Consider the following 27590-nt stretch of genomic DNA (forward strand, 5'->3'; position numbering starts at 1 on the left):
CACTACATGGGCATCAGATTTTATCTACTCTGACTGGCTGGAAATACTTCTGTTAGTGCATTCCATGCTTTAGGGGCTCTGCCAATGGAGGTTTGCAGTGCTTTGGATGCTTCGGATGCTTAGTTTTGCATTGTTTTCAAGGGCTTGAAAAGCAAGAAGACTTTTAGCCTCTGTATTTAGGCTTGACACATTCAATGACTAAAGAATCAAGAATCAATTGATCAAATGAAAAGTCAGACTCGAGAGGGAAAAGTGTGACACATGCTCATCATATCATGCACATTAATGCATTTTTGAGACGTCTACGCAAGTACATGTTGGCAATACAAGGAAGACAGAAGCTTGGACAACTACATCCCTCATAGGGCAAGCACTCCCATGCCATGGCTAGCTGGTCAATGGGGATGGTATTTTCCTAGTCCTCAAAAGCACATTACAGAGTATGTCGAGCCCACTGGTTTGGCAGTCCCTTAGTCCACAGCTAAGTGTCAGCACTTATGCTGAATAGGATCCTGCATCACAGGGGTGTAGAATCATGGAAGCTATAGTTATAGTTGTCCAGAATAAGCCAAGTTTCCATGCATGGAACAGTTTTGACAGAACACCATGTCCCTAAACTTCATTCCTTTTTTCATGATGCTCATGAGGATTCGTGATAGGGGGTCAACCCTTTCGTGGATGTTCGTTAGGGTTAGGTATTGGTTTTGAAGAAGTTCTACATGACTATGGGAATCATGCAATGGTGGTCTTTTTGTTTACCTGGCTAGAGGCTGCAGCTAACTGAGCTAAGGACAAATGAATGGCTACATGGTCTTTGATGTTTACTGTTGCTACCTTCTAGCACATTGCTCCCATTGAGAACTAGAAAGGTTTGCTTCCCTGACTGATTCCACTAGGCTCATGAAGTGGGAATGACTAAAAATAATATCCTCTCTGGCTGGAGAGCTACTGATAATTAGCCAATTTCTCGAGCTAAAGCTCTGCGGAATCCAGAAGTCCAAGAGGATAGGCCGAATGACATTCCGAAGACAGCCTAGAGGAGCAACTGGACTGAAATGAGGGAAGATTCTATGTAAATGAAACAGCTGAGTTTTGGTGGTGGAATCCTTTTTTTTACTTGACGAAAATGTGGTGGCGGATAACACTTGCTCCAATGCTGCATTGAAAACCTTTCAATGAGGGAGTTTAGTGATCAGAAGAATATGACATTAATAGGAGTGATGATGAAGGCATCTGCCATGTGTTCCAAATCCAGTGCTGTGACTGGTGTCAGAAGTACAGCCTTCGATATACTCCTATTAGCAATGTATATCTGGATGGATCACAGTAGCATTGCTGACCCTGATCTAGTTCACGCAAACACTAGGTTGAGCATCAGACATGAAGGGTCTTCTTCTAAAGGCCTATGTGCTTGATCTAGACATGGTAGGGATGGATATATAAACCGGCTGAGATCCGCTCTGCAGGCATGCCATAGACAGATACAGAGCAACTTCAATAATCACTTATCCCTTCTTCTCTTCTTTACAGGACATTCAGTACAGCCTCCTGATATCCACTGTTGATGTCACTCTTCATTATACATAGCCAGGATCCAAGTGAGATAATATATTAAGTAAACTCTAATTATGGGATGGATGACTATCAAAGGATAGCTACGTTTTAGCTCCAAACTGATCAATCAACTGAGCCTTGCCTAGCATTCCTGAGGTGATTCCTCAGTGTCTATTCATTGCTGTGCAAGTGTGTTGCTGCCATGTCTGAAATGCAGCGTGATGGGTAAGAGTGAGGCCTGAGCTACACATGATGTAGACTGCCACGGCCATGCTGTGAGCCTTCAAAGCTATTGTCAGATTATTGCTCACTTTTTGTAGCAAATACAATCTGCAGCCATTTTCCAGTGTCAAGATATCTGCCAATCTTGAATGACTGAATGTAGCGGTTGCGCATATCTTGGAACTGATTGCATATTTCCACAGCATCCTGGGCGAATGATGTTGCACTCAAAGTATCCCAAATTTCAGCATGATCCAGGGAGTCTTTTGAGATCTCAATACCACGAACCGGCATTATGCCAAGCGGATCTTCATCCAAGTTCATCAAAGCCCTATCAATCATGACGAGATCAGACCCCTCAAAGTTTTCGTACATGATCTTGTCAAGACTTGCTACAGTCAGCTTGCTTTCATGTTCCCAAATACTCATTAAAGCTTCATAGGACTTGAAATCATCTGTTGGATTTTTGACTGAGGCAATTTCAATATAATTGGGCTCTTCAGACACATAAACTTTCGCGAAAAAGCCTTCTGTGGTTGTGAATACTTTCCAGCCATCGTCCACATGATCGAACATCTGAAGGCCAAGATCAGAGGGACGAGGGACCGTTTTATCGCCGCCAGTGACTTGTGTACACAACAAGGAACCCGTGCAGGCTGATTGGAAGAACTCGAAAAGCTTCATGATAGTATAATGAGTATTGGTGTAATGAATAGAAGAAGGTGGAATAAGAGATTTTGAAAAGAAGAAAAACAGGTAGCTAGTAGTATATGTGATTGGTAGATGGAAATACCAGACTTGCAATATCGTTTGCGTGGGTACGCCAAGGCAAAGGGGTATACTTAGGGATGATATAAGGTGAGAGATGAGGACATCAGAGGTGATGAAGCTAATATATTTATAAAGAATAATGTGCATAGAACAGATCTTGGTCTATACGCAACTCATGTGTCTAGTAGCCGGATGTCGGAGATGAGCTATTTAAGCACTATTGACAACAGCTTCGCAATCGCAAAGAGTGGCATGGCAGTACACAGAAGTTTGTACAGTCAGTGTGCAATGTGTGTGTTATGCAAGACTAACGCTCGTCGGTCGTCGCTACTGGAATATCATTCTGTTTGTCTTTTTGGGTTCTTACTCTTTCAGCATATTAACCTACCAACACTCATGGTTATGTCTGATATAGAGAGTAATTCGCTACTTGGAATTGCCTTGAGGTCATCAGATGTTGCTACAGTAGTGGCCTCATTGCCAATGACAAAGTAACCTGTTCTATGGCCAGGAACAAGAAGACAATAAAATCAGAAAAAAATCAGTTCTTGTAGCAGCATTCAGCTAAACATTATTCCAATGTTTCTAGACAGTTGAATCGCTCATGGAAGTGCATTAATGACTTGCAATAGATTCCTAGTTTTTAGAGTGGACTGGCTTCAGCTTTCTATGCAGATCTTTGCCTGTGATGACGATTAGCTTAGAGCATCTGGAAAAGAGTTTATATACAGTATCAATCCCTAAAGAGTTTGCATGCATAGCAGAGAAAGCACAGGCATAGCAGAAAAGCACAACTCATCACAGATATTAGCCATTCATAAGTCGTTTAATCAATGTGGAACTATTTAATTGTATCGAAGTAGTACTAGTGCTTATCTTCAGTGCTATAAGTCAGTCTATTCATGTTGAAAATTAGAAGGCCATAGGTTGATCCCAGTGCCATTGGCGTTACTATGTAAACGGCGGTCTTCTGAACGGACCCCGAGGTTGTGGGATCCCCTTAGCCGACTTCGCCCCAGCAGCCTTACTGGCAAAGGTCAAAATTGCTTAGTTGCTTTGGTATACTGACACGGACTGATGGAATTTCTCAGGTCCATGCATACCGTCAAGGTCTTGACAGCTCAGCTACAGATGAATCTTGACTTTGTCTCCGAATCTTTTCGGTCAACTTCGACCGAAGAAGTCAGCCACATTTAAGCTCTGGCCATTTCTTGGCTCCTACACATGATATAGCTAGTATACTTGCCTCAATTATATTTCACCCCTGCCACTACGAAGCCAGCCCAGAAATGACAAGATCCTTGGCGATTTGTGTAATGCTTTTGGTATTAGGTCTGATGGATGTAAGCATTGGTCAAGGTCCGTGAGCAGATCGAAGCTGGGAGAAGGGAGGCCAATTAACCTGAGAGACCCACCACACAGCCCATCCCAGCACGAGTAGCCCACTGCTTGCCTGTGTGAGGCCGTTATTGGAAGCTGTTTATTCCTCTGGGAGGTCACTATTTCTGTGTTCTGAGCGCAACATAACCAGTGTGTCACGGTACGCTAGCGTCTTCTGCATGACCGTTACAGTACGCTAGTGTTCCTGCATGATGTAACAGCACGCTAGCGTCCTTTGCATAACCACCGTCCGTCATAGCATGATACTGTCGTCCGCATGACCACCGTTTCTGCATGACCACTGTTCCCACGCTACTTTAGCGTTCCCTGCATGACTGCTGTCCTGCTCGATGCTGGAGCCTCGCTCACCGCTACCAGCCTCACACCCCACTGTAGATCTTGTCAACTACAACCTGTGTAGATATATAGACTAGATAGAACCTCCCTCTGTTACCTGAATGTTGCTCCCCAAGCAACGTCCTCGTCTCCTACCCTGAATATACTGAACTTCCTGTCCCTGTCTTCTGTCCTGGTATCTGTTACCATCCTGAACATCCTGTCCTGCCTGTCCTCGTCCCTGTCTACCTGTCCTGCCTGTCCCGTCTTTGAGCTATTGGGTTAGTCTCATAGAACCTTCCTGCCTGCCCGTGACATTACGTTGCTTCCACCCATAGACACTGACGAGATGTCTGCCCGCCCGGAACCCCCGATCGTGCCTGATAGCTTCGAGAGCTTCAGCGAAGGGGTTACCAACCACACTGGTGCTTGGTTTGAATATGTCCGCTCCTTATTTTCATACGCTGATGAAAAAGAACAACTGCCCCTCCACCAGACCCGGATGCCATGGACCTGTCCCATCAACGCCGCGCCTCCCGCCGAGAAAGGGGTGAATGCTACCGTTGCGGAATAAAGGGCCACCTAGTGGGCCAGTGCCCACAACCCGATAACCGACAGCTCCGCTCGGCTGCACTGTCCCCTTCCTCTACTGCCGCGACGCCCCAGGTCTCCTGCTCCCACCACCGCCGTGACTCCTTCTCGTCCTTCCACTCGGACTGCCCCAGTGATGGACCAAAAAAAAGGAGCTCGCCTGGAATAAGCCGCCCCCAGGTGGAACCTCCCGGCGCAACCCCGAACCAGATTATTCGTATCTCGGCCGCTGCTGTACATGGTCTTCCAATTGAGGAAGAATACAATCAGCGGTCAGATCTTATGATCCTCCCTGTGGAACTGTCTCTTCAAGACCGTTCCTTCCCGACATACGCCCTGACTGACTGTGGTGCAGAAGGAAAAGCCTTCATTGATGCCACCTAGGTATCCCTGCACCGAATTCCGACCCACCCCCTCCGTTCTCCATTTGGAATCGAAGTATTCGATGGAAGAGAAACGGAAGCTGGAAAATTGAATACTGCCGAAACCACTGCAACGTTCCTGGAAAGCCCGAGAAGCTTCGGGCCTTACACAACGTCCCCCATAAAGATCGACCCAGTAACTTGCCCCCACGACCCCAGGCCCTTCGCAACTTGAACATTGTCCCGATCTCGAAGGAAGGTGCCATTGCCTATTCCCGCCGGTCTGCCTGTCGACTGTTTGTGACGACACTGGAAGAAATCGATCGAATCCTGAACCGTCCTGACTCCCCGGACTCTGCAAGTCCCCGGAAACCTGAACCCTTTTCCCTGCCCGCCGAATTGTCAGATTTCACCGATGTTTTCTCCCCTCGCGAGGCGGAAAAACTACCACCACACCGACCCATGGATCACCATATCCCCCTGGTGGAAGGTGCGAAACTGCCTTTCGGGCCCCTGTACTCCATGTCCCGAGACGAACTGAAAGCCCTCCGTGAATGGCTCGATGAAAATCTCCGGAAAGGTTTTATCCGCCCCAGCTCCTCGCATGTTGCCTCTCCCGTTCTGTTCGTGAAGAAGGCTGACGGAGGACTGCGTTTCTGTGTCGATTATCGTGCCTTGAACGCTGTGACCATCAAAGACCGATACCCGCTGCCTTTAGTCAAGGAAACTCTGAACAATCTGCATGGAATGCGCTACTTTTCCAAGATTGATATCATCTCCGCTTTCAACAACCTCCGAATGACTGCGGGAGAAGAATACCTGACTGCCTTCCGCACGCGTTTTGGCCTCTTTGAGAGCCTGGTCATGCCGTTTGGACTGACGGGAGCCCCGTCCTCCTTCCAACGATACATCAACTCTTCCCTGAGAGAATATCTCGACCTGTTCTGCACGGCGTATTTGGACGACATCCTGATTTACAGTCGTACCCGTGAAGAACACACCGAACACATCCGTGCGGTCCTCGAACGCCTCCGCGCCGCTGGATTATACGCCCAGGCTCCTAAGTGCGAGTTCTACTGCACTGAAACCAAGTTCCTAGGCTTGATCGTCGGCCGTGATGGCATTCGAATGGACCCAGCCAAGGTCGCAACAGTGCGTAATTGGCCTACCCCGAAATCCCTGACAGATACCCAAGCCTTCCTCGGCTTCGGTAACTTTTACCGCCGCTTCATTCGCGACTTCTCTAGCTTGGTCGCCCCGTTGACACGCTTGACGAAGAAAGATGTCCCTTTTGTGTGGGATTCTACCTGCGAATCAGCGTTCCGAACCCTGAAAGACCACTTCTCCTCTGCCCCTGTCCTGGCCCATTTCAATTGGGATAAAGACATCATCCTCGAGACCGACGCGTCCGATTATGTGTCAGCTGGTGTCATGTCCCAATACGATGACGATGGTAGCCTCCGCCCTGTTGCCTTCTTCTCCAAGAAGCATTCAGCAGCCGAGTGCAACTACGAAATCTACGACAAAGAACTCCTGGCCATCATCCGCTGTTTCGAGGAATGGCGTCCTGAACTGGAAGGTGCCCCTTCGCCTGTGAAGGTTATCACCGACCACCGAAATCTGGAGTACTTCATGTCTACGAAGCAACTCAACCGCCGTCAGGCCCGTTGGTTTGAATTCCTGTCCCGATTCAACTTCCACATCGTTTACCGCCCGGGTAAGCTAGGTGCGAAGCCTGATTCGCTCACGCGCCGGTCAGATGACTTACCCAAGGAGGGTGATGACCGTCTTCTGCACCAGAGCCAAACCGTCCTGAAGAATCACAACCTACCCGATGCTAGCCGCCAGACTCGCCTGAATCAGATCGTCCTGCCGACGAATCTGCAAGAACTCTTCCGCACTGCATATGATTCTGACCCTGTACCCCGTGCTGCCTTGGCCGCAATCCTGAACCCTGAAACGAGCCGCCTGCCGACACTCACCCTGGCCGAGTGCTCGGAGCGCGAAGGCTACTTGTACGTACGAGACCGCTTGTACGTTCCCGAAAGCGATGCCCTGAAAGCAGAGCTCCTCCGCCTGTACCATGACTCTCCTGTCTCGGGACACCCAGGTCGTTCCAAGACTTACGACCTCCTGTCCCGGGAATACTATTGGCCTGGCATGGCAAGATACGTCGCCCGCTGGGTTCGCCAGTGCCATACCTGCCGCCGCGCGACACCCTTCCGTGATGGCCAGAAAGGCCTGCTTCGCCCGCTGCCAATTCCCGAGAGAGCATGGCGTGATATATCCGTTGATTTTATCACCCACCTGCCCAAGAGCAATGGCTACGATGCCATCCTTGTGATTGTAGACCGGCTAACCAAGATGCGTCATCTGGTTCCTTGTCACGGCAACTGTAACGCCGAAGACACTGCCCGTCTGTACCTGAAGAATGTCTGGAAGTTGCATGGCCTTCCATCGACTATCGTCTCGGACCGAGGACCTCAATTCATTGCCGAATTTTGGAGGTGCCTGTCTCGGTCCTTGAGAATTGAACCAACCCTGTCCTCTGCCCACCACCCAGAAACCGATGGTCAAACCGAAAGAATGAATTCGGTCTTGGAACAATATCTACGTGCGTACGTAGCATATCTACAAGACGATTGGGAAGATTGGTTGCCACTAGCTGAGTTCTCTGGCAATGCGCATTACTCTGAAACCACCAATATTTCCCCTTTCTTTGCGAATTACGGATTCCAACCCCGGATGGGATTCGAGCCAATCTCCGACCTGCCCGATTCCGCCCAGTCCCGAGACGCTGCTGCCTTCGCTGCCCGAATGGAAGAGATAACAGAACTGACCCGTTCTGAAATGGCAATGGCCCAAAACTTCCATGAAGAGCAGGCGAATCGGCACCGCCAGCCACCTCGCCAGTTCCAAGTTGACGACAAAGTCTGGCTTGACGCCCGGACGATTCAAACCGCCCGGCCTCAGAAGAAGCTAGACTGGAAGAACTTGGGACCGTTCCGCATCTGCAAGATCATAAGCCCGTACGCTTACAAACTTGAGTTGCCTGCCTCTATGAGGATTCATCCTGTTTTTCATGTGTCCAAGCTCCGATACGCTGACACCTCTGATCCCATCCCTGGTCAAGTTCGTCCACCTCCACCTCACGTTGAAGTGGCTGGACAAACTGAGTACGAAGTTGAAGAAGTCTTGGACTCCTTCTGGGAACGCCGCGGCCGTGGACGCCGCCCCCGCTTGAAATATGTTGTTCGTTGGACCGGCTACGATGACCCAACAACTGAACCCGCCGAATACCTGGAGAATGCAAAGCAGCTAGTGGAAAACTACCACCGCCGTTACCCTGACAAGCCCGGCCCCTAGGTGAACCCTCCTGGTTACCCTCTCGGCATCGACGGAGCTCTGCCGTAGAGAGGGGGGTACTGTCACGGTACGCTAGCGTCTTCTGCATGACCGTTACAGTACGCTAGTGTTCCTGCATGATGTAACAGCACGCTAGCGTCCTTTGCATAACCACCGTCCGTCATAGCATGATACTGTCGTCCGCATGACCACCGTTTCTGCATGACCACTGTTCCCACGCTACTTTAGCGTTCCCTGCATGACTGCTGTCCTGCTCGATGCTGGAGCCTCGCTCACCGCTACCAGCCTCACACCCCACTGTAGATCTTGTCAACTACAACCTGTGTAGATATATAGACTAGATAGAACCTCCCTCTGTTACCTGAATGTTGCTCCCCAAGCAACGTCCTCGTCTCCTACCCTGAATATACTGAACTTCCTGTCCCTGTCTTCTGTCCTGGTATCTGTTACCATCCTGAACATCCTGTCCTGCCTGTCCTCGTCCCTGTCTACCTGTCCTGCCTGTCCCGTCTTTGAGCTATTGGGTTAGTCTCATAGAACCTTCCTGCCTGCCCGTGACACAGTGGGGTAGCGCCTAGGTCACACGTAGTGCACGCATCGTTACATCACACAACTTGACTGTCACTACCTAGGAATACACCATGCGATCAAGTTCTCAAAGTCTAATCACAAGGCAGTATAAATGCCAAATTGCAAAGATTCAGTGGAACAAGGTGGCAATAGGAACTGTGTAGTAACAGATCAGGTTATGTGTTGGATGAATGTTGGATGAACTACAGTGTGGGGAATTTGCCTTCAGTCGGGTTAACCCTGGGTAAACCTGAGCCTGAATACTTCAGCTTAGTTGTCCATGATGGAAGAACTTAACAATAGAGAGTAAGCTTCACCATAACGATCAATCTGTATACTAGCACAGTTCTACGTGCAGTTGTACAGGATCACGAGTGACTTCTCAAGTGATAAAATCTGAATTCAGTAGATTGTTCCGACAGAAGGCCATAGGGTGATCCCAGCCCCATGTTGGTTACCATGTGTAGAATAGATCTTAAATGTTGAATCAGTTTGTTTATTAAAGGGTTCAAGTCTATGCTACGTCCTGGCACGATTCCTTTTGTATTGTGGTGTCAATCATGTCACGTGATCAGCCACAATAGGTTCGGATAAGTGGGGCACGTATGGGACGCCACTTAACATATATACCGCGCCACGCAACACCATGTAAACTGCAGTCTTCTAGACGGACCCTGAGGTTGTGAGATCCCTTAGCCGATGTCACCCTAGCAGCCCTGCTAGTAAAGGCCAAACTTGGTTAGTTGCTTTGGTATACTAACAGTGTCACGGTACGCTAGCGTCTTCTGCATGACCGTTACAGTACGCTAGTGTTCCTGCATGATGTAACAGCACGCTAGCGTCCTTTGCATAACCACCGTCCGTCATAGCATGATACTGTCGTCCGCATGACCACCGTTTCTGCATGACCACTGTTCCCACGCTACTTTAGCGTTCCCTGCATGACTGCTGTCCTGCTCGATGCTGGAGCCTCGCTCACCGCTACCAGCCTCACACCCCACTGTAGATCTTGTCAACTACAACCTGTGTAGATATATAGACTAGATAGAACCTCCCTCTGTTACCTGAATGTTGCTCCCCAAGCAACGTCCTCGTCTCCTACCCTGAATATACTGAACTTCCTGTCCCTGTCTTCTGTCCTGGTATCTGTTACCATCCTGAACATCCTGTCCTGCCTGTCCTCGTCCCTGTCTACCTGTCCTGCCTGTCCTGTCTTTGAGCTATTGGGTTAGTCTCATAGAACCTTCCTGCCTGCCCGTGACAAACAGGGACTAATGAAATTTGTCAGGTCACTGCGTACTGTTGTGGTGATTTTGCATGGAGAATATATTCATTTTAATCTATCTACAGAGAATTCTAGGACTAGGTATAAATATGTGATGTGGGTCAGTCACGTGGCTGTGCCACAGTGTGGCTGAAACTATGCATCACTACACGTACCACCAAGGCCTTGATAGCTCAGCTACAGATGAATCTTGGCTCTGTCTCTGAATTTGTTTGCCAAGTTGTGCCCTGTGCCCATATTAGGAAATCCCAAGCTATTGTTCGGCTGTTCAAGGTTTTTTCGGTCGACTTCGACTGAAGAGGAGGTTAGACCACATATGGCAAAGCTGATGTACTTGTCTCGATTAGATTTCACACTTGCCATGGTGAACCCTGGCTGGAAATGTCAAAAGCTTCTATTGCAGCTGTTAGACTTGGTGGTTTATGCAATCGCTTTGGTAGTAGGTCTGATGGATGGGATGTAAGCGAGGGTAAAGAAGGAAGGAAAAGATGTCAAAATGTAGCTATATTGTATACTTGTATTGTAGATATCATCACATAGTTATCATCCCAGACAACTCTAGACAATATGTCTGGGCATATGCCTTCATCACTAGGGTGATTGGTCCTGGGCCTGGGGCCTTGTGGAACTGTTCTGTAATTTCCGAGTCCACATCAGGAACAGTGATGTTCATTGTAGACCTGCCTGCCCGTCTGTTTAAATACACTTTATCACTCTGAACTCTCGTCCCTGTCTCCCAATTCCGCCTGCCTTTGACACTATCAGTGTATTACTTAGCCTTAGTAGCAAATCTAATACTAACCCATTTATCAGAGCCATATCTCCCAACCCTGAATGACTCAATATACTGGTTGCTCATCTCCTGAAACTCATTGCATATTTCCATAGCATCCTTGGCAAATGAAGTTGTACTCAAAAGATTCCAAACTTCAGTGTCCTTTGGGGAGTCTTTTGAAATGTCAATACCAAAAACTGAATCCACGCCAGAAGGGTTATAGCCCAATATTTCCAGGGCGTCTCTAATGATGACCATATCAGGCCCAGCAACATCCTGATATGTGATCAAGTCAAGATTTCTCACACTGAGCCCAGTTTGATCTGCCCAGATACTTAGCACAGCTTCATAGTACTTAAAAGTGGCTGTTGGGATTTGCATTGAAGAGACGTCAATAAAACTCGGCTTTTTGGCAATGAAGACTGTAGCGAAAAAGCCATCAGACGTTGTGACTTCCTTCCAGCCATGCTTATCGTGCTGGGGTATATTAAGGCCAAGGTCATGGGGACGAGGGACTTGTTTATCACCTGCAATGACTTGGGTAGACAATAATGCAGCCATAAAAAGCGGTTGGACGAACTTCAGAAGCCACATGATGGTATAGTGAGTTGAAGAAGGTAGAATAAAGGATTTGGGAAATAAAATGAAAAGAAAATGGTAGCCGGGGNTATGTGTAGCTGGTGTATGAAAGTACTGAAACTTGGAATGTCCTGTGCTTAGGTTCAACAAGGTAAAGTTGTTTGGGCTCGCACAATACTTATAGATGACGTGAAGATAAAATAAGTGCCATAGGCGCATGAATGTAGGAGTAGGTGAGAAATTAATAAGAAAGTATGGACAAGTGGGCAGCAGTGGACAGCAGTGAGAGATAAATACGATAAAAGCGATGAAGCTAACTATCACACATATGAATAATACTGCATAAACGCTCCACCCTATCTCCAGCCCATATTGATCTGACATTGACAGATGTATTATCATGGGTGAGGCAATTCACATCCATGTTACAGATACAAGGTACAATGCTGTTAAACGTATAGAATCTCTACTAAGCTGACTTCTTTCTGAGTCCTTATGCTTTCTGACTTCCTATGCACATGTAGTGTGTTGTCTCAAGTTTCTGTTGACTCTACTGTATTTTATGGATATTTTAGCTTGGATACACATTACTAATACTACACCGCAGCATAGCAGACATATGTCAACAGCCAATAGCTAGCACTTGACAATCAAATGTGCCAGCTTTGACTGAAGTTGTACACTTTTGCCTGCATGAAGCAATCAAAAACAAAATGCAAAAATCAGCAGCCGGCTGAGAAGAGAGGGGTAGGGGCTGGGGCTGGGGGCCCTGCCCTTTGGCTTGGGCGGCTGTGCTGGCTACTTGCTTGCTTGGTCTATCCTTTACATCTCCTCGGACGGGCTCGGACGGCGAAGGCAGATTCCCCACAATACTTATCCTCCATGTAGTTCATCCAACACATATAGCACATGATTCATGTACTGTTGGAAGATTGAGGGTCTATTTGCCAGTCCCAAAAGCATGGCCATCCACTCATATGTACTATATCTTGTCCAGAATACTGTCTTCCATTCCTCCCCTTCTTCAATGTGAATACAGTGGAAAGCTACTCCAACATCAAGAGTGTTTCATAACACCAAGTGAAGCTCAAGTGACTGAAGAAGCTCTTTCCAAAAAGGAAAGTGAAAAGAGGCTTGTTGTAGTGAATGGCAGCTCTTCAGAGGAGTCAGAGTCAGAATCATCAAACTAACTGCATATACAAACAGATCAAAAACAACAAAGCAGCTTAGTCTTCCAGAAGTTGAGTGATTACAGTTTTCAATATCATGATCATGTTTCAAGTGTAAAGAATATTGATTGTTACTGTTGTGAACATTCTAACCCTAACCAGAAAAACACTTGGTAGACACCTTGCACATGATGTGTTTGACTTGGTTCTTGTGGCGATTTTGACAGTAGATTTTAGGAGCATGTGCTGAGTTTCTTGTGAAGAGCAGGAGAAGGAATAAGTGATTATTGAAGTTGTTCTATGTCTGTCTTTTTCTTGCCTGAAGAGCAGACTTCAACCAGTTAGGAAGTTTTCTCAACACAGATTGATTGTGAAAAGCCGGTGGGCAAGGTGCTCTGGGTCCCAGGACACTGCAAAGTCCCAGGCAATGAAGCAGTCGACCAGCTGGCCAAAGCAGGTTGCAAGAGTGAAGATCTTCTGGTCCCAAAGGCTACAATGTCACTGATGTGAGAAAGAAGGTGGAGGAACAAAGCCTTCAAAGCAGACTTGTGAAACTGGATGAAAAAAAACTGCCTGAAGATCAAGCACCTCGGCGGAGCGCTGAACTGGCCAAGACCATATGAAATCAGCTGGATGAAGGGGATACACAGAGGTACAGTCGCCCGGATCCCAGCAGCACACTCTGGACATGGTGATTTTAAAGAGTATCACGTGTGGCTCCAACACACCAGTGTGACTAAGCCAAGACCTTTACCCATCCATGGGAGTGTCTAGGAAATGACAAGATTCTGTCCATGAGATTTGTGTGAAAGCTCCTTATAGGAGACAAGAGACTCTAAGTGGAGGCTATTCCACATTGGGATGTGAGAGTAGAGGGCGTGGTCTCAGGAGGTACGAGTCTGGTTGTTTGTTTGCTACTTTTCTTTTCTACGTTCTGTTCACTGCTTTGTTCTTTGTTCTTTGTTTGATGTTTAGTGCTTGGTTGTTTCATTCTTTCCTTCCTTTTCCTTTCTTTTTTTTTTTTTTTTTTTTTTTTTTTGCGTATTGTACTTTGACCATCATGCACAAGTAAAGGAGAGTTTTCAGACTCAAGTTTACCCAGGGTTAATCCGACTGAAGACAGATTCGCCACAATAACCCATCCTCTATATAGTTCATCCAGAGTTCATCCAACAAAAAGCTTGTTTACCCCTCTTTCCCCACTTCCTCTGATAAGAGCCTTGTCTTATCTGTTTAGTTTACCCAGTGCTATTCCGATAAAGGTTAGAACCTCCAGAATGATAATGATCAATATTTGTCAGTAACCTAAGTCATGGTTAGCTTATTACTTCAAACATCACCATGACATTAAAAGCTTTGATCATTGAACTTCTGAAGAACCAAGCTGCTTTCTTGTTGATTTCCCCTCAATTCTCTATTTATCACTTCTTTCAAGTCACATCTACCCCTTTCACTGCCCTCTCCATTTAATATTATCTGTAAGCAACCTTAAGACTGCTGCTACATCTTACATATTCTATGCTGATGCTATGACTACAATATAGTTGATTACAAAACAGCCCACTGCTTTCAAAATGACGAGTCACCCTGGGCTCCACCTCTCATTCGATGAGATCATGAACCTCAGAACATTTGAAGACGTGTGTCAGTACGCGAACTGGCCCCAGAACAGCACACCCACCTGTTAATGATTCAACTGCCCCCTGAAGCTCGTCACAGTGGATCCAGACTGGTGTGGTTTTTTAATTACAAGAGCATGCTTTAAGTTCCACAGCTACAGGAGAACTTGATAAGCTGGAGGAGAAAAAGGAGTACATTGACATCAACAACTTGAAAGTTTACCTCTCCTTGAAGGTATCCTACACTGAATGGGTTAATATGTGTATCTTTGAGGACACTGTTGGGAACATACTTATCCCTGAGATCCAAAGTGTCTTACACCAAGTCGAAGAATATATCAAGCAGCAACCCTCTCCCTATGATGCTGAGCGGATATTTATAGAAAAGGCATTCACCATTGGTGAAAAGGCTCATCCCGACTTTCGCTATGCTAGTGCTGATCTCTGCCAAATACTCGAGCAATACCATCGCCAATTCTTGTTGAAAATGGAACACTACTTGTCGCCTTACACGTCGATTGTTGCACCATCAGGGACAGGAAAGTCATATACTGTTTCGCAGCTCGCTGTTAAACACAACAAGTATGTGATTTACCTGAACTTTGCCCCTGAATACCATAAAGGTTATCCAGGAAGATCAAGCTACGCCTCTCTCATTTTGGAGGCCCTCAACAAAGTAATTCAAGGTTTACCCTTTCTTGAAAGACGCCGCAAGATGGAATGGATCTGGAGTATTGTTATTTGGGCGCTTTTGCGACTGGCCAGATCAGCTCGGGCTTCTGGGGTGAGCGCCCATGACTTCTTTCGCTTGCAAATCGATGGGGGCGACGTTAGAAAACAAGATGTCATCACATCTGCTCTTCAATTCGCCATCAATCAACCCCCATTTCGTTGTCCAACAACCCAACTTCCTAACCCAACAGCTGACTGGCAAGCTTTTGATGATCACTGCAAAAATGCATTCACTACACCTGGGCCTCAAGAAATGACCAATGATGATGCAAATAGGTCCATACAGCCACGCAACCTCGCATTTGTAGTTTGTATCGATGAGGCACGGAATCTTTTGGGAGGACCTGAAGGAGACAGCACACTGTTCCGTTCTTTGTGTCAAGCTCTGTGGTGGACTGCTAAGTATGGGGATGAAAGTTCCTTCTTTGGTGTGTTCCTTGACACAACATCCAAGGTATCTAATTTCTCACCTGCTCATACACAAGACCCTAGTCAGAAGGTTCGCACTGGTGAGCGACCAAGTGCAGTGCTCTTCCCCCCTACCACCAGTTTTTCACGAAAAATATTTATGCGCCCCCAACGCCACCCCAGTTCGATATACCACAAGTATCCTGGGATGTGTTGTTAAACTTTGGTCGCCCTCTATGGGGGCACTGCTTCAAGGGGCAGCACCTGTCAGGCTGTGGTCGATCTTTGTAAAGAAAAGTGTCAGCCTAGTGAACCACCATGCCAAGACCTTCATACAAAGACTGGGCTTCTTGCTCTTGTTTCATATCGAATACCTTTCACCATCTCCAATTTTGCTCTTGCAGAATCCCTTGTTTCACAATGGATGCACACATTAATTGATGTTTCAGACGACCGTGAGCAACTAATGGTACTACAACCTGGTGAGCCCATCCTAGCCCTAGCTGCCTTTCAGTATGGGATGACAATGTCAGATATGCTGCTCAAAGCTCTAGAAGTACTTGATCAAGAACTCTACTGGAACAGTGTCAATGTAGGAGACATAGGTGAGTTCATTGCAGGACTCATTCTTCTCCTTGCCTTTGATACTGCTTCATTTGTTTCATTCCCTGAGCCTCTTCCTCTTCAGGTCTTTCTCAAGAACCTACTTGGGGATGCTGTTGTGAAAGATCTCTTGACAGTCTCAAAAGATTCATTAGATCTGAACTTTGGCACGATGCTCTCTTTTGGAACAGTGTTCTTCAACCGGATTTATCGCCGGGTTACTGCACCATCGGAAACAGATATCTACAACATGTATAGGACCTGTACAGCCTGTTATCTGCCACCTGGTTTTAATGGGGTTGACATCCTCATTCCAGTTTGGGTTCCTCCACAAGACGACAGAATGGGCTATGTTGGCTGTATTCTTGTGCAGGTCAAGAATAAAGCCTACCATCGATTTGCCGCCAATGCAATGAACTCTGCATATGATCATACAAATCGTGGTTTCACAGCACTAAAATTCAGTCGCAAAATGCCTAGCATTGGCTTCATGATGTCTCTACGGGGTATAAAACATGGCTCTAGAGTTAGGCATTCTTCTGTGAGTGATAAAAAGAACCTTGGCATCATTCTGTCTGTTGGGCTAGACGCAGAACGGTATCCAATGTTCCAGGGGCCACCAGAAGATCCCTATACATTAGTCAAGCAGCAAGTCTTGCGTTATTTCCAGACAATTTTATCTGCAGTAAATACGATTGAGCTGCAAAAGAACAAGGATGCCTACAAGCGTATTCTATTCGAGACAGAGTATTTACCCTGATTGCAATACGAGAATATGGACTGGGAGCTCATCTTGATTGGCATTTTTAACGTCTGGACTTTACCATAGTTTGTATCAATACAATATAGTGCCATCATCAATTTTATCAAATGCCTATCATAGGTTGGTGAAGCAACTAATTAGAAGATAGACTATGGCAGAAAGAAAGGTATAAAGCACAATTTCTAGGCTCTTATCCTTGTGGACCAGTTGCTTTAGGATGGAATGATTGGATTTCATTGACTTATTGCACACCTGATGTGGTGTAGATGGTAGAACACTCTGTAAATTATAATACTTGTTGTGTTGGATGAAATGTTGGATGAACTGCATGGAGGATGGATATTGTGGGGAATTTGCCTTCAGTCGGGTTAACCCTGGGTAAACCTGAGCCTGAATACTTCAGCTTAGTTGTCCATGATGGAAGAACTTAACAATAGAGAGTAAGCTTCACCATAACGATCAATCTGTATACTAGCACAGTTCCACGTGCAGTTGTACAGGATCACGAGTGACTTCTAAAGTGATAAAATCTGAATTCAGTAGATTGTTCCGACAGTGACCTATGAAGAGTAGTGAGTAGTCACGAGGGAAAGATGTGTTGCGTGGCGCAGTGACATGGGTGATTTGCACTCAGCGCCATCCCTGCAGTCACATGCTTGCAACAGAGCTGAAGAAATACTGCCAATCCTCCCTGACTTCTCACCAGCTATGAGCTCGGCTTAACGCCTTCTACCTACAAGGCAAAGAATTTCACAATCATTCGCACAATTACTCGCCATCAATCGCTTCATCTTTAGACCATCTATTTCACCCCACTTTTGCTATTTTACTTCATACAAATCTCGCCTCACTTGTGCTGGCGCAAGTTCTCGAATACAGTCACGAACATTTATATCCTTTTTAAAAACCTCGTATCTCTCACTTCAAAATGTCCACCCAAACGCATCAATTTGGGGTCATGCTGACCTCTCAGTCGGATTGGGAAGTCTGGTTTCATCGTCTAGAGCTAAAGGCTTTTGCCCTATCCATATGGGACATTATCAAGCCAGAAAATCAGCCTGCAGTCACTACTCGAAACCGAAGCCCTACTGCTATACCAGAACCAGACTCTACAGCAGAATCAACAGCTGGTGATACAGCCTCCGCCAGCGTAACCCTTCTTACTGAACCAGAATATCCCACACTTGAGGATGCTCATTATGAGCGGAAATATCGCCTCTTTGTCTTCAAGATGAAGGAGTACGAGACGCAGCAAAAGGCTCTACAATCTATCGCTGAATTCATCTACCAAACGGTCTCTGGCAATCTTCTGCTCATTCTTAAGAACAAATACACAGTCAAAGACCAAGTCGCTGCTCTACACCATCGCTTCAAATTGTCTCCTGCTGTGAAGAATAAACAGGCACGTGACGCCTGGAAGAAGGCTCTTCAGACACCAAAGAAGCAGGGCCTTGAAACATGGCTCGACAACTTGCTGGCAGCACACACGAATCTCGCAAATCTTGGACTGCCAGAAGCAGAGAACAGCAGCGCAGTCGAAGCACTGCTATCGTCTGTCAGCCCTATCGCACCAGTTGGCTGGGTCGAAGAAGTGGTTAGTGACCAATTAAAAGGTGAAAACCTCATCTTTGGAGATCTTCTAGTCAACTTCAGACTGATGTACCAGATGATTAATGCTCTAAAGGGTATGCAGCCACAGAAGGGAGCCTTTGCTACAAACACAAATCAATCAAAGCAAAAGACTTTGGAGAAGCCATGCCTATGTGGTGATGTGCATCGATTCAGCGCATGCCCCTATCTCCACCCAATACTTCGCACAACGGGTTGGGAGGCTAATCAGCAGATCCAAGCTACCATCGATCGAAAGCTTAGGGATAGCTGGAAGCTGCGCAATTCGGTTAAGAATTCGAAAAGATACGTCCAAAAGCCGAAGTCCACACAGAATAGGCTAGAAGGATTGACGAATACGAGTGCGGACAAATATATCAAGAATGCCTTTACGAAATCAAAAGCTACGACTTTCTCAGCTCAACATCGTCATCATTTCGACCTTCTTCGAGACAGCTGGGTCTACGATACCGGATCTGATATCCATGTTACAAACACACACACGGCTTTCACAGAGACACGCAAGGTGCGCAATGAATGGCTATCTGTAGGCAGTCAGCAGGTCGGAATTGAAGCCTACAGAGAAGTCATCATACCGGTCAATGGCCATATGGAGACCGAATATCTCAAACTCTCCAATGTCGCCTACATCCCAGACTTCCCGACTAACCTTGTATCTGGCAAGCTGCTCAAACCTCACGGAGTCTATCTGAACACTTACAACAACGTACTGCTCTCCGACGAAGAGCCTGTCTTTGCGCCAGTTGATTCTTGCAGCTGCCGCCAAAGCTCCTGAGGGCCGATCCCTGATTCCAACGAAGTGGGTTTTCAAGGTCAAGCTGGACAGAAAGTACAAGGCAAGGCTTGTGGCACAGGGGGACAAGCAGAAGGTGGGCATAGATTATAAGAAGTCCAAGGTTACCAACCTGTGGGTAGTCATTTCGGCTAAATTTGCTGATCTTTACCTCCATCTCATTGTGCACAAGTCTTGGCCTGTTTTCCTCGAGACAGTTCACATGGTGACTGAGTTGCCGAAATACAAGAAAGCACCCATCCCCAGGCAAACCAGGGAACAGCGTGCCTCTGCTACTGCTGGATGAAAAGGGGGATCGTGCTAAAACTGCGACCAGTCAGGCCATCACTCGAACCAATGTCCCAAACCGCGCGACGCTGCCAAGATCAATGCCAAGATCAGCCCCAAAAGAGCAGCAAATCGGCAGCAGAGTCAAGGCAAGAATGGACACTCCAGCGATGTTGACCACTCCAAAACGACACATTCAAACAATAAGATCTATTTGTCAGATCTTCAAAATAATAATTTGGTGAAAACACCATTTTCTTTACACCTTCAGATTTGTTAACCCTTCAGACGAGAGAATTCAGAACCGTGACGCAGAAATCAGAAACACGACGAAAGTTAAACCCCATTCAGAAAATCAGCAGATCTCCGACAGCAGAAGCAGATGCCACAATTTAGAGCCCACAGCAGTCAATCATCATCATCAGAATATCACGAACCAGAAACGCTGGATAAAATGGACATCGACCAGAGCCAAGAGAGTCCCAACGCCTTCCGGCCCCGATCCCTGCAATTCCCTTCATTCAATGGGAACAAAGGGAAATATCGCATTTGGAAGCAGCGTATAGTAGCCGCTTTGAACCTACAACATTGCACGAAGCTGGTGGACATGATCCCAGCCCTACAGATAGCCTTGGTGGAGGAGGCTAACGAAGGAGTGGGTCAGGATCTAGAGAAACTGGAAGAGAAACCAGGAGCCATGACGAAGGAAGTCTGGGAGATCCTAGACAAACGCTTTGAGGACCCCTTCTATAGAGCCCGAGCCAGCGAGAAGCTGGAGAATGTACGGCAACGTGGAAGGCCACTGGATGACTACATTGCAGAATATGGGGATCTCTTACAGCAAGCAGGAGGAGAGGACTACCACGAGGATGTTAAAATCCGAGGTCTGATGAGAGGTTTGGACGATGACCTCTGACAATAAAGTCTTCATATCGGCCAACTCAGTAACAATTATGTTACAGGACTTGTAAATACTACTAAGTTTGCCGATTGATGACTTTATTGTCAGATGAGGAAGAAAGGAAGAAACTATCTAAAATGCTTGCTGGCCACGTGTCCTTTACATGTCCTCCCAGGTTTCGTGCCATCTTTGACCGCCTTCCTCATTTAGCCTAGCTCCTCATCTTCTGCATCTCTACCCTGTAATATATTTCTCTTTCTCCGGGTCGAGATGTGTGACCTTCTCAAGTAGCATCTGGTAACCTTGCCCATTTCGCTCGCAGGTTTCCTGATTTAGTCAAGTAGGTCTCTTTGGGTCCATCGTTTTCCATAATCGGCCCCCATTTTGCTTCCCATCGATCCATTGCTTGTAGATTGGTCTCCAAGATCACATCGATTGGTTCTGCAGTTGGTTTCCCAAAACCTGTCCATTTCACCCAAACTTTTCTTGCACTCCCTGTCCCCACTGCACACAGAATCTCATCCACCTCCCACAGTTCATGCCCTTCTTCTGATATGATCGGTTTCACTGCTACCTCTGCTTCCCTGTTTTGGCCTGGCCAGGGGTCCTTTGCTGCAGGTCTGAGGAGATCAACGTGAAAAACCTTGTGGATCTTTCCTGGGACATCCAGCTCATAGGTTAACGGAGACACTTGCCTAACCACCTTGTACTTCGCATTTAGCCAGTCTAGCTTCTTGCTTGGTCTGCCCATCTGCATGTTCTTCATCTTTAGCCATGCGCTGTCTCCAGGCTTAAAAATCGGTGCTGGGCTGCGGTGTCGGTTCGCTTGGACTTCCATGTTCTGCTGCATGTCTGCTGCTACCACTTGGGCCCACTCGTTTAACTCTCCCAGTTTGACTACCACTTCCTCTGCCTTCGCCATTCTGCTCCCTTCTGCACTTTTGTCTATTCCTTCTATCTGCACTGGTACAATGTTGTAGCCATGCGTAAGGAAAAAGGGGCTGACTCCGTGGCGGCGTGGCTGGGGACGGTTGTTCAACGAGAGCTGTGCCAAAGGAATCCATTCTGGCCAATCTTCCTGGTCCATTGCAATGCGTGTTCGCAGGTAGAACAGTACTTCCTGGTTCGCTCTCTCTGTACCCCCATCTGTTTGGGGATGGTATGCTGTCGAGAGTTTCCTTTCAATACCCAGGACTTCACACAGCCTTTTCCACATCTCGCTCACCCATTGCTGCCCACGGTCGCTGACAATCCACCTTGGGGTCCCATGGTGTGCGTATACATGTGTAATGACAGCCTTGATTACCGTTTCTGTCTCAATGTCCACCAGGGGAACTAGTATCACATTGCCTGTCAGGCGGCATGTAACTACCAGTAAGTTCTCTGTCTCTCCTGGTAGATGTGTCATGAAGTCCATTGAGATTCCTTGCCAGGGTTGGTTAGGAATTGGCAGTGGTTTCAGCAGCCCATGGAGCTTCTCTCGCCATGGTTTTGTTCTCCCACACCAATCACAGTTTCTCACCAACCTCTTGACGTCGTTATCCAGTCCTGGCCAGAAAAATTGTCGTCTGAGCGCTGCTGCTGTCGCATCTCGTCCTCCATGGCCGGAAATTGGGTCATTGTGGTGCTTCTGCAGCAGGATTCCTCTCAGTTGTTCACAGTTTGGTACCCAGATGGCATGGCGATGTTTCACAACTCCGCCTTGTATTTCACACTCTGCCACTTGGGCTGACCTCGGTGGCACCAATGATGCAGGGAATTGTTGCCTATTTTGGACATGTTGAGCAATCTTCTCATAGTCCTCATCGTCCTGTAGAGCTTGCTGCCACAATTCTTTCAAATCTGAGTCTGTCTCAAATGGACCTCTGCTGTCTTGTACCTGGATCCACACCTCTGGTTTCAGTTCCCATTCTTCTTTCCAGAGCCGTTGGGTCCTACTCTGTTCTCTTTCCTTTAGGTCGTCGAATTCGTCCTTGCGGGAGAGAGCGTCCGGTACCACTGCCAAGCGTCCTGGCCGGTGAATTGTCGTGAAGGGTGGAAGTTCTTCCATGTGCTGCATCCATCTGACTTGTCTCTCTGAGAGGATCCGCTTTGTCCTGAAGTACTCGAGGTTTTTATGGTCGACGATCAATGTGAATTCCTTGAGGCTCCTCACTTCTCCCCTCCACTTACGCGTGGCTTCAATGACTGCTAAGAGCTCCTTATCATGGATGCCATAATTCTGCTCTGCTGCATTCATCTTTCGGGAGAAGAAGGCAATCGGCCGCTTTTTGCTCTCTGGGCCCTGAGACAGGACTGCACCTATCCCCACCCCTGAGGCATCTGTCTCCAGCCATGTTTGTTCCTCTGAGTCCCAATTGCCTAGCATCTTGTCATCCTGGAACGCAGCTTTCAGAGTCTGGAATGACTCCTCCACTTCTGAACTCCACACAAAAGGCTCGTCCTTCTTTGTCAACTTCACCAAGGGAGCTGCAAGCGTTGAAAAATCCCTGATGAAATCCCGGTAGTAGTTTGCGAACCCCAAGAAACCTCGTACTCCTTTCACTGTGGTGGGGGGTTTCCACTCCCGAATGGCTTCTGTCTTCTCTGGGTCCATTGAAACTCCTTCTCCTGCAGTGACTATCATTCCCAAGTACTTAACTCTTTTCACTTCAAATTCGCATTTGTCGAGGTCCAGCCTCAACTCCGCTTCTTTCAGTTTTTGAAGGACTTTCCTCACTTTCGCTTGGTGGTCCGTCCTTGTACCTTTGGAGTATATGATGATGTCGTCGATGTAGGCTGAGGCGAAGTCGTCTAGGAACTCCCGTAGGACATGGTTGATGTATCTCTGGAAAATCGATGGTCCATTCGCTAATCCAAATGGCATAACCATCCATTCATACGAACCATACCTTGTCCTAAACGCCGTCTTCCATTCACTCCCTTCTTCAATACGGATACGGTGGAAAGCTGCTCGAACATCCAATTTCGTGAGCCATTTCGCACCTGCTATCACCCGCAATGTTTCCTGGATCAATGGAATAGGGTATCGGTCTCTCTTGAGAACAGCATTGAGAGCTCGGTAGTCCACGCAAAACCGGAGTCCACCACCTGGCTTTCTGGCAAATAGAACTGGTGCCCCTGCTGGTGAGCTGCTTGTCCTAATGAACCCTTTTTCCACCAGTTCGGTCAGTGTCTTTCTCAATACCAGGAGCTCATCTCTTGACATCTGGTATAGTGGACCCCATGGTGCTTCTTTGCCTGGTTCGATTTCCAGCTTCGCGTCCAGTCCTGGTTTATGTGGTGGCAGTCTCTCCCCTGCATGTGCAAAAGCTTCCCAGAGGTCTGCATATTGCTTCGGCAGTGCTGCTTTGACCTGATCGGGGGTTGGCTCCTTTTTCTTCTGTAGAGCCTTATTGATGTCTTCCAGGCTGGCAACAAAAATCGATGACTCCCTGCCGTTCTTCTTTGCCTGTTTCACCATGGCACTGTAAACTGCTGCGCTCACTTGGGTCACTGTACCCATCGTGCTCTTCTGCCTCACTCTCTCCTGCCTAACTCCTACCTGCTCTACAACCACTCCACTTGACCCAATGAAGAGCTGATTGGTCTTTGGTATGTAGTTTACTTCTTGTTGTTTTAACCAGGGAAGCCCCAGTATCACATCATGTTCATTTCCTGGCACAATGTAGGCAAAAACCTCCTGCTCTTGATGTCCTTCTATGTCAATCGACATGTGAGCCACTTCTGTAATGGTGCCATGTGCACCCAAAATTCCTCTCACCATTCGTGTAAGGCTTCACGAGATACAAGAAGATTCAATTGTATAACAGCTCTGTATTTAAGAAGAACTCGATAAGTTCTAAAAGAAACTAAAGGGAGCTATGCTAACAACAGTGGTCAAGTGGTTTATATGTACGTTGGGGAAGATGCACTTTGGTAGGGGGACTAGGGGAAGATGCAAGGAAAAGGGGCTAGAGAGAGAAAGGGGGGGTGAGGGCAAGGCCTGAACCATACATGATCCGTAGATCATTACAATCGATCCCTTCCCCTCCTTTCAGGCTGCCCAGGGATGGTCAGTGGTCTGCTCATATTCTTCTAGGGCAGCTGTGTCTTCAAGGTGCACTAATGGTTCCCAGGTTGGTTCTGCATAACCTGTCCATTTTACCAGCACTTGGTATTGTTTCCTGTATTTCCGGTGTTGAAGGATCTTGTCCACTTGGTATTCCCCTGCAACTGCGTCATCTGTGGCTTCCTCCTGTGATATCGGGGGTGGCTCAGGATTGGAGGACACTTGGGATGGCAATGGGTCTTCTCTGTGCCGGCGGACCAGGTTGACGTGGAATACTGGGTGGATGCCGGAGGGGGTGTCAAGTTTGACAGCATGGGATCCAACAAGGCCAATGACTTTATACAGTAGTGCTAACCAGTCGAGTTTCTTTGAGGGGCGTAGGGTATGGACATTGTCACGGATTAGCCTACAGATGTTCGTATAAGCAAGTTCGGAGATGGTCAAAGATTACGCATTAAAGAGGAAAGGAAAGGGAAACTACTCTAAACTAGCTAGTTGGTGAGGAAGGTTCTTATAGTCCCTTCTGCGGGGTGGGTCTTCTATAGTGGGGCTGGCCAGCGTGTCCTTCCAGGCGCAGCCCTTACATCTGCCTCCTTCTTCTCCTTCTCGTTTCCGGTTGTTGTGCGTTAGTTTCCTTCCACTCCTCCAGTGCAATGGTGTTCTCCAGATATTCAGCTGGTTCCCACGTGGGCTGATTCCATCCTTGCCATTTGACTCGGTATTGTAACTTGCCATATCTTGTCCTCTGGTTCAGTATCTTTTCTGCATCATATTTGTCTACACCATCTTCATGTCCCACTGGGCCTGGACGGTCATCGTGAGTAGTCTGGGATGGGAAAGCATCATCTGCTGCAGGTCTGAGTCGGTCAGCATGGTAGGTGTCATGAGCTGTCGAGCCTGGTACATCCAGCTTGTAAGTGTGACTGCCAACCTTTTCTTTCACTTTGCAGCGGATATGTTTGCTTTGTAGTCCACGTCCTAGTCCTGGTCCAAAATGCTCCTTTCGCAGTGTCAGCCAAACCCAGTCACCTGGTTGGTAGTCTCTGTGTGGCCTTCGTTTCTCATTTGCGGCTTCTTCCATAGTAGCTCTAGCCATGGTAAGGTTTGCCTTGGCCCAATCTCGAGCACTCCTCAACTTGTCCAAAACCCGTTTTGCTTGGCCAAGCGGGCCATCAGGGTTTGGTGGCGGTGTCTGGGGGGGTTCCAGGTCAATTGTCTTGGGGTGATAGCCATGACTGAGGAAGAATGGTGATATTTGGGTTGCACTGCTTGGTGTTGCATTGAGAGCAAACTCGACCATTGGGATAGCCTTCAACCAATGTGGTCCTTGGGCACCAAGCTTAGCAAGTTTAGACTTGACCTCAGCATTCATCCTCTCAACAGCTCCATTAGTTGCTGGGTGGTATGCTGTTGTTGACCTCCTTTCCACTCCAAGTTCTGTGCAAATCATTTTCCAAGCTGCGTTGACGAATTCTCGGTCTGAAAGTATGGATCTTGGTAGCCCATGGTGCCTGTAGTAGTTGTGGAAGAAAGCATCAGCCACATTTTCCATATCCAGTGCTTTCATTGGCATTAGGAGCACTCCTTTCGACATGCAGTCAATCACGGTGAGTATGTGGGTGAATTCCTCCTCGCCTTTCTTCGCTGTTGGCAGTGGGCCAATGAAATCGATTGCAATGTCTTGCCATGGCTGATCTGGGATAGGCAGGGGTTTCAACAAGCCCTCTTTGCTAGTGCGCCAAGTATTTGTGCTTCCACAGACCTGGCAATTTCTCGAAAATCGTCGTACATCTGCAACAAAGTTGGGCCAAAAGAACATACGAGCCAGTTCTGCATATAGCACATTCTTTCCAGGGTGTATGAGGGTAGGTGAGTCGTGAACGTCTTGCATCAATGCTGTTCTCAAGGGTTCTGAATTGGGGACCCAAAATCGGCCTCGGTACAGTACTCGCATCTTGTCGTCCAAGGAGCAGTCACTGACGCCCACACGCAGTCTGTGTCTGAGATCTTCTGGCCACTGGCTGTCTTTCGCCATCAGGCAGGCTCTGATTTGTTCAAGATCCTTGTCGTTGTCTACAGCCTTGGACCACATGCTCTTCATTTTCTCTGGCAGTGAATCTGGGGGTGTGGTTTCGCTTGGAATCAGAAGTTGGCTGTCAGTACGCCTCACTTTGAGCACTTCATCAACTCCGTTTCTCTGGGATTGTAGCAGCTGTTGCTTTCGTTCCTCGAATCGACCGTCGTCTGGGCCTTCTGGCATGTCACGCCGTGACAAGGCGTCAGGGAGTGCAGAGAGCTTGCCTGGGCGGTGAGTGATGAAACAATTGTACTCGCTCAACATTAGGTACCAACGGGCTTGACGTTCTGACAGATGTTGGAGCTTTGTAAAGTGTAGGAGGTTCTTGTGGTCTGACACCACCTCAAAGGCATCCTTCAAACCTTTCAGTTCACTACGCCATTCCTTGAGTGCATAAATGATTGCAAGAAGTTCTTTGTCATGAATGGCATAGTTGCATTCCGATGTAGTCAGTTTTCGGCTTGTATATGCACAGGGGCGTTTGGAACCATCTGGCTGAATCTGCAGGAGAGCTGCACCCATAGCATACCCAGAGGCATCTGCCTCCACTATTGTTGTCAATTCTGGGTCATGACTACATAGGATTGGCGCTGAGGTGAAGGCTTGCTTAAGTTTCCTGAATGCCTCATCTGCTGCTTCATTCCAGCAAAATGTTAGGGTTAGGGTTAGGGTTAGGGTTAGGGTTAGGGTTAGGGTTAGGGTTAGGGTTAGGGTTAGGGTTAGGGTTAGGGTTAGGGTTAGGGTTAGGGTTAGGGTTAGGGTTAGGGTTAGGGTTAGGGTTAGGGTT

At 47.4% G+C, this 27590-nt stretch overlaps 7 protein-coding genes across 7 annotated transcripts; 3 read left to right on the forward strand and 4 right to left on the reverse strand.

Moving 5' to 3' along the window:
* Positions 1 to 1854: 1854 nt before the first annotated feature.
* On the reverse strand, positions 1855 to 2460 carry HOO65_090339 (uncharacterized protein; the record flags this gene model as incomplete). Its single annotated transcript, XM_071001691.1, has 1 exon — positions 1855 to 2460. One exon carries the CDS (start codon positions 2458 to 2460, stop codon positions 1855 to 1857), a length of 606 nt encoding a protein of 201 aa, XP_070856225.1.
* Positions 2461 to 4770: 2310 nt separating this feature from the next.
* Positions 4771 to 8582, forward strand: HOO65_090340 (Retrotransposable element Tf2 155 kDa protein type 1; the record flags this gene model as incomplete). The annotated part of the gene is made up of 2 exons (XM_071004431.1): positions 4771 to 5170; positions 5239 to 8582. 2 exons carry the CDS (start codon positions 4771 to 4773, stop codon positions 8580 to 8582), a joined length of 3744 nt encoding a protein of 1247 aa, XP_070856226.1.
* Positions 8583 to 11206: 2624 nt separating this feature from the next.
* Positions 11207 to 11806, reverse strand: HOO65_090341 (uncharacterized protein; the record flags this gene model as incomplete). Its single annotated transcript, XM_071001692.1, has 1 exon — positions 11207 to 11806. One exon carries the CDS (start codon positions 11804 to 11806, stop codon positions 11207 to 11209), a length of 600 nt encoding a protein of 199 aa, XP_070856227.1.
* A 2728-nt stretch (positions 11807 to 14534) lies between these two features.
* Positions 14535 to 17082, forward strand: HOO65_090342 (uncharacterized protein; the record flags this gene model as incomplete). Its single annotated transcript, XM_071004455.1, has 3 exons — positions 14535 to 14604; positions 14735 to 15820; positions 16169 to 17082. The coding sequence occupies 3 exons, from the start codon at positions 14535 to 14537 to the stop codon at positions 17080 to 17082; spliced, it is 2070 nt and encodes a 689-aa protein (XP_070856228.1).
* Positions 17083 to 18013: 931 nt separating this feature from the next.
* Positions 18014 to 20690, forward strand: HOO65_090343 (Retrotransposon gag protein; the record flags this gene model as incomplete). The annotated part of the gene is made up of 4 exons (XM_071004450.1): positions 18014 to 19420; positions 19458 to 19712; positions 19824 to 19990; positions 20126 to 20690. 4 exons carry the CDS (start codon positions 18014 to 18016, stop codon positions 20688 to 20690), a joined length of 2394 nt encoding a protein of 797 aa, XP_070856229.1.
* A 268-nt stretch (positions 20691 to 20958) lies between these two features.
* Positions 20959 to 24180, reverse strand: HOO65_090344 (retrovirus polyprotein; the record flags this gene model as incomplete). Its single annotated transcript, XM_071001693.1, has 1 exon — positions 20959 to 24180. One exon carries the CDS (start codon positions 24178 to 24180, stop codon positions 20959 to 20961), a length of 3222 nt encoding a protein of 1073 aa, XP_070856230.1.
* A 531-nt stretch (positions 24181 to 24711) lies between these two features.
* Positions 24712 to 27325, reverse strand: HOO65_090345 (uncharacterized protein; the record flags this gene model as incomplete). Its single annotated transcript, XM_071004453.1, has 2 exons — positions 24712 to 25132; positions 25311 to 27325. 2 exons carry the CDS (start codon positions 27323 to 27325, stop codon positions 24712 to 24714), a joined length of 2436 nt encoding a protein of 811 aa, XP_070856231.1.
* Between the last annotated feature and the right edge of the window lie 265 nt (positions 27326 to 27590).

This window comes from Ceratocystis lukuohia (assembly GCF_044167205.1).
Source record: "Ceratocystis lukuohia strain C4212 chromosome Unknown Supercontig9_pilon, whole genome shotgun sequence".
Classification (NCBI taxonomy): Eukaryota; Fungi; Ascomycota; class Sordariomycetes; order Microascales; family Ceratocystidaceae; genus Ceratocystis; species Ceratocystis lukuohia.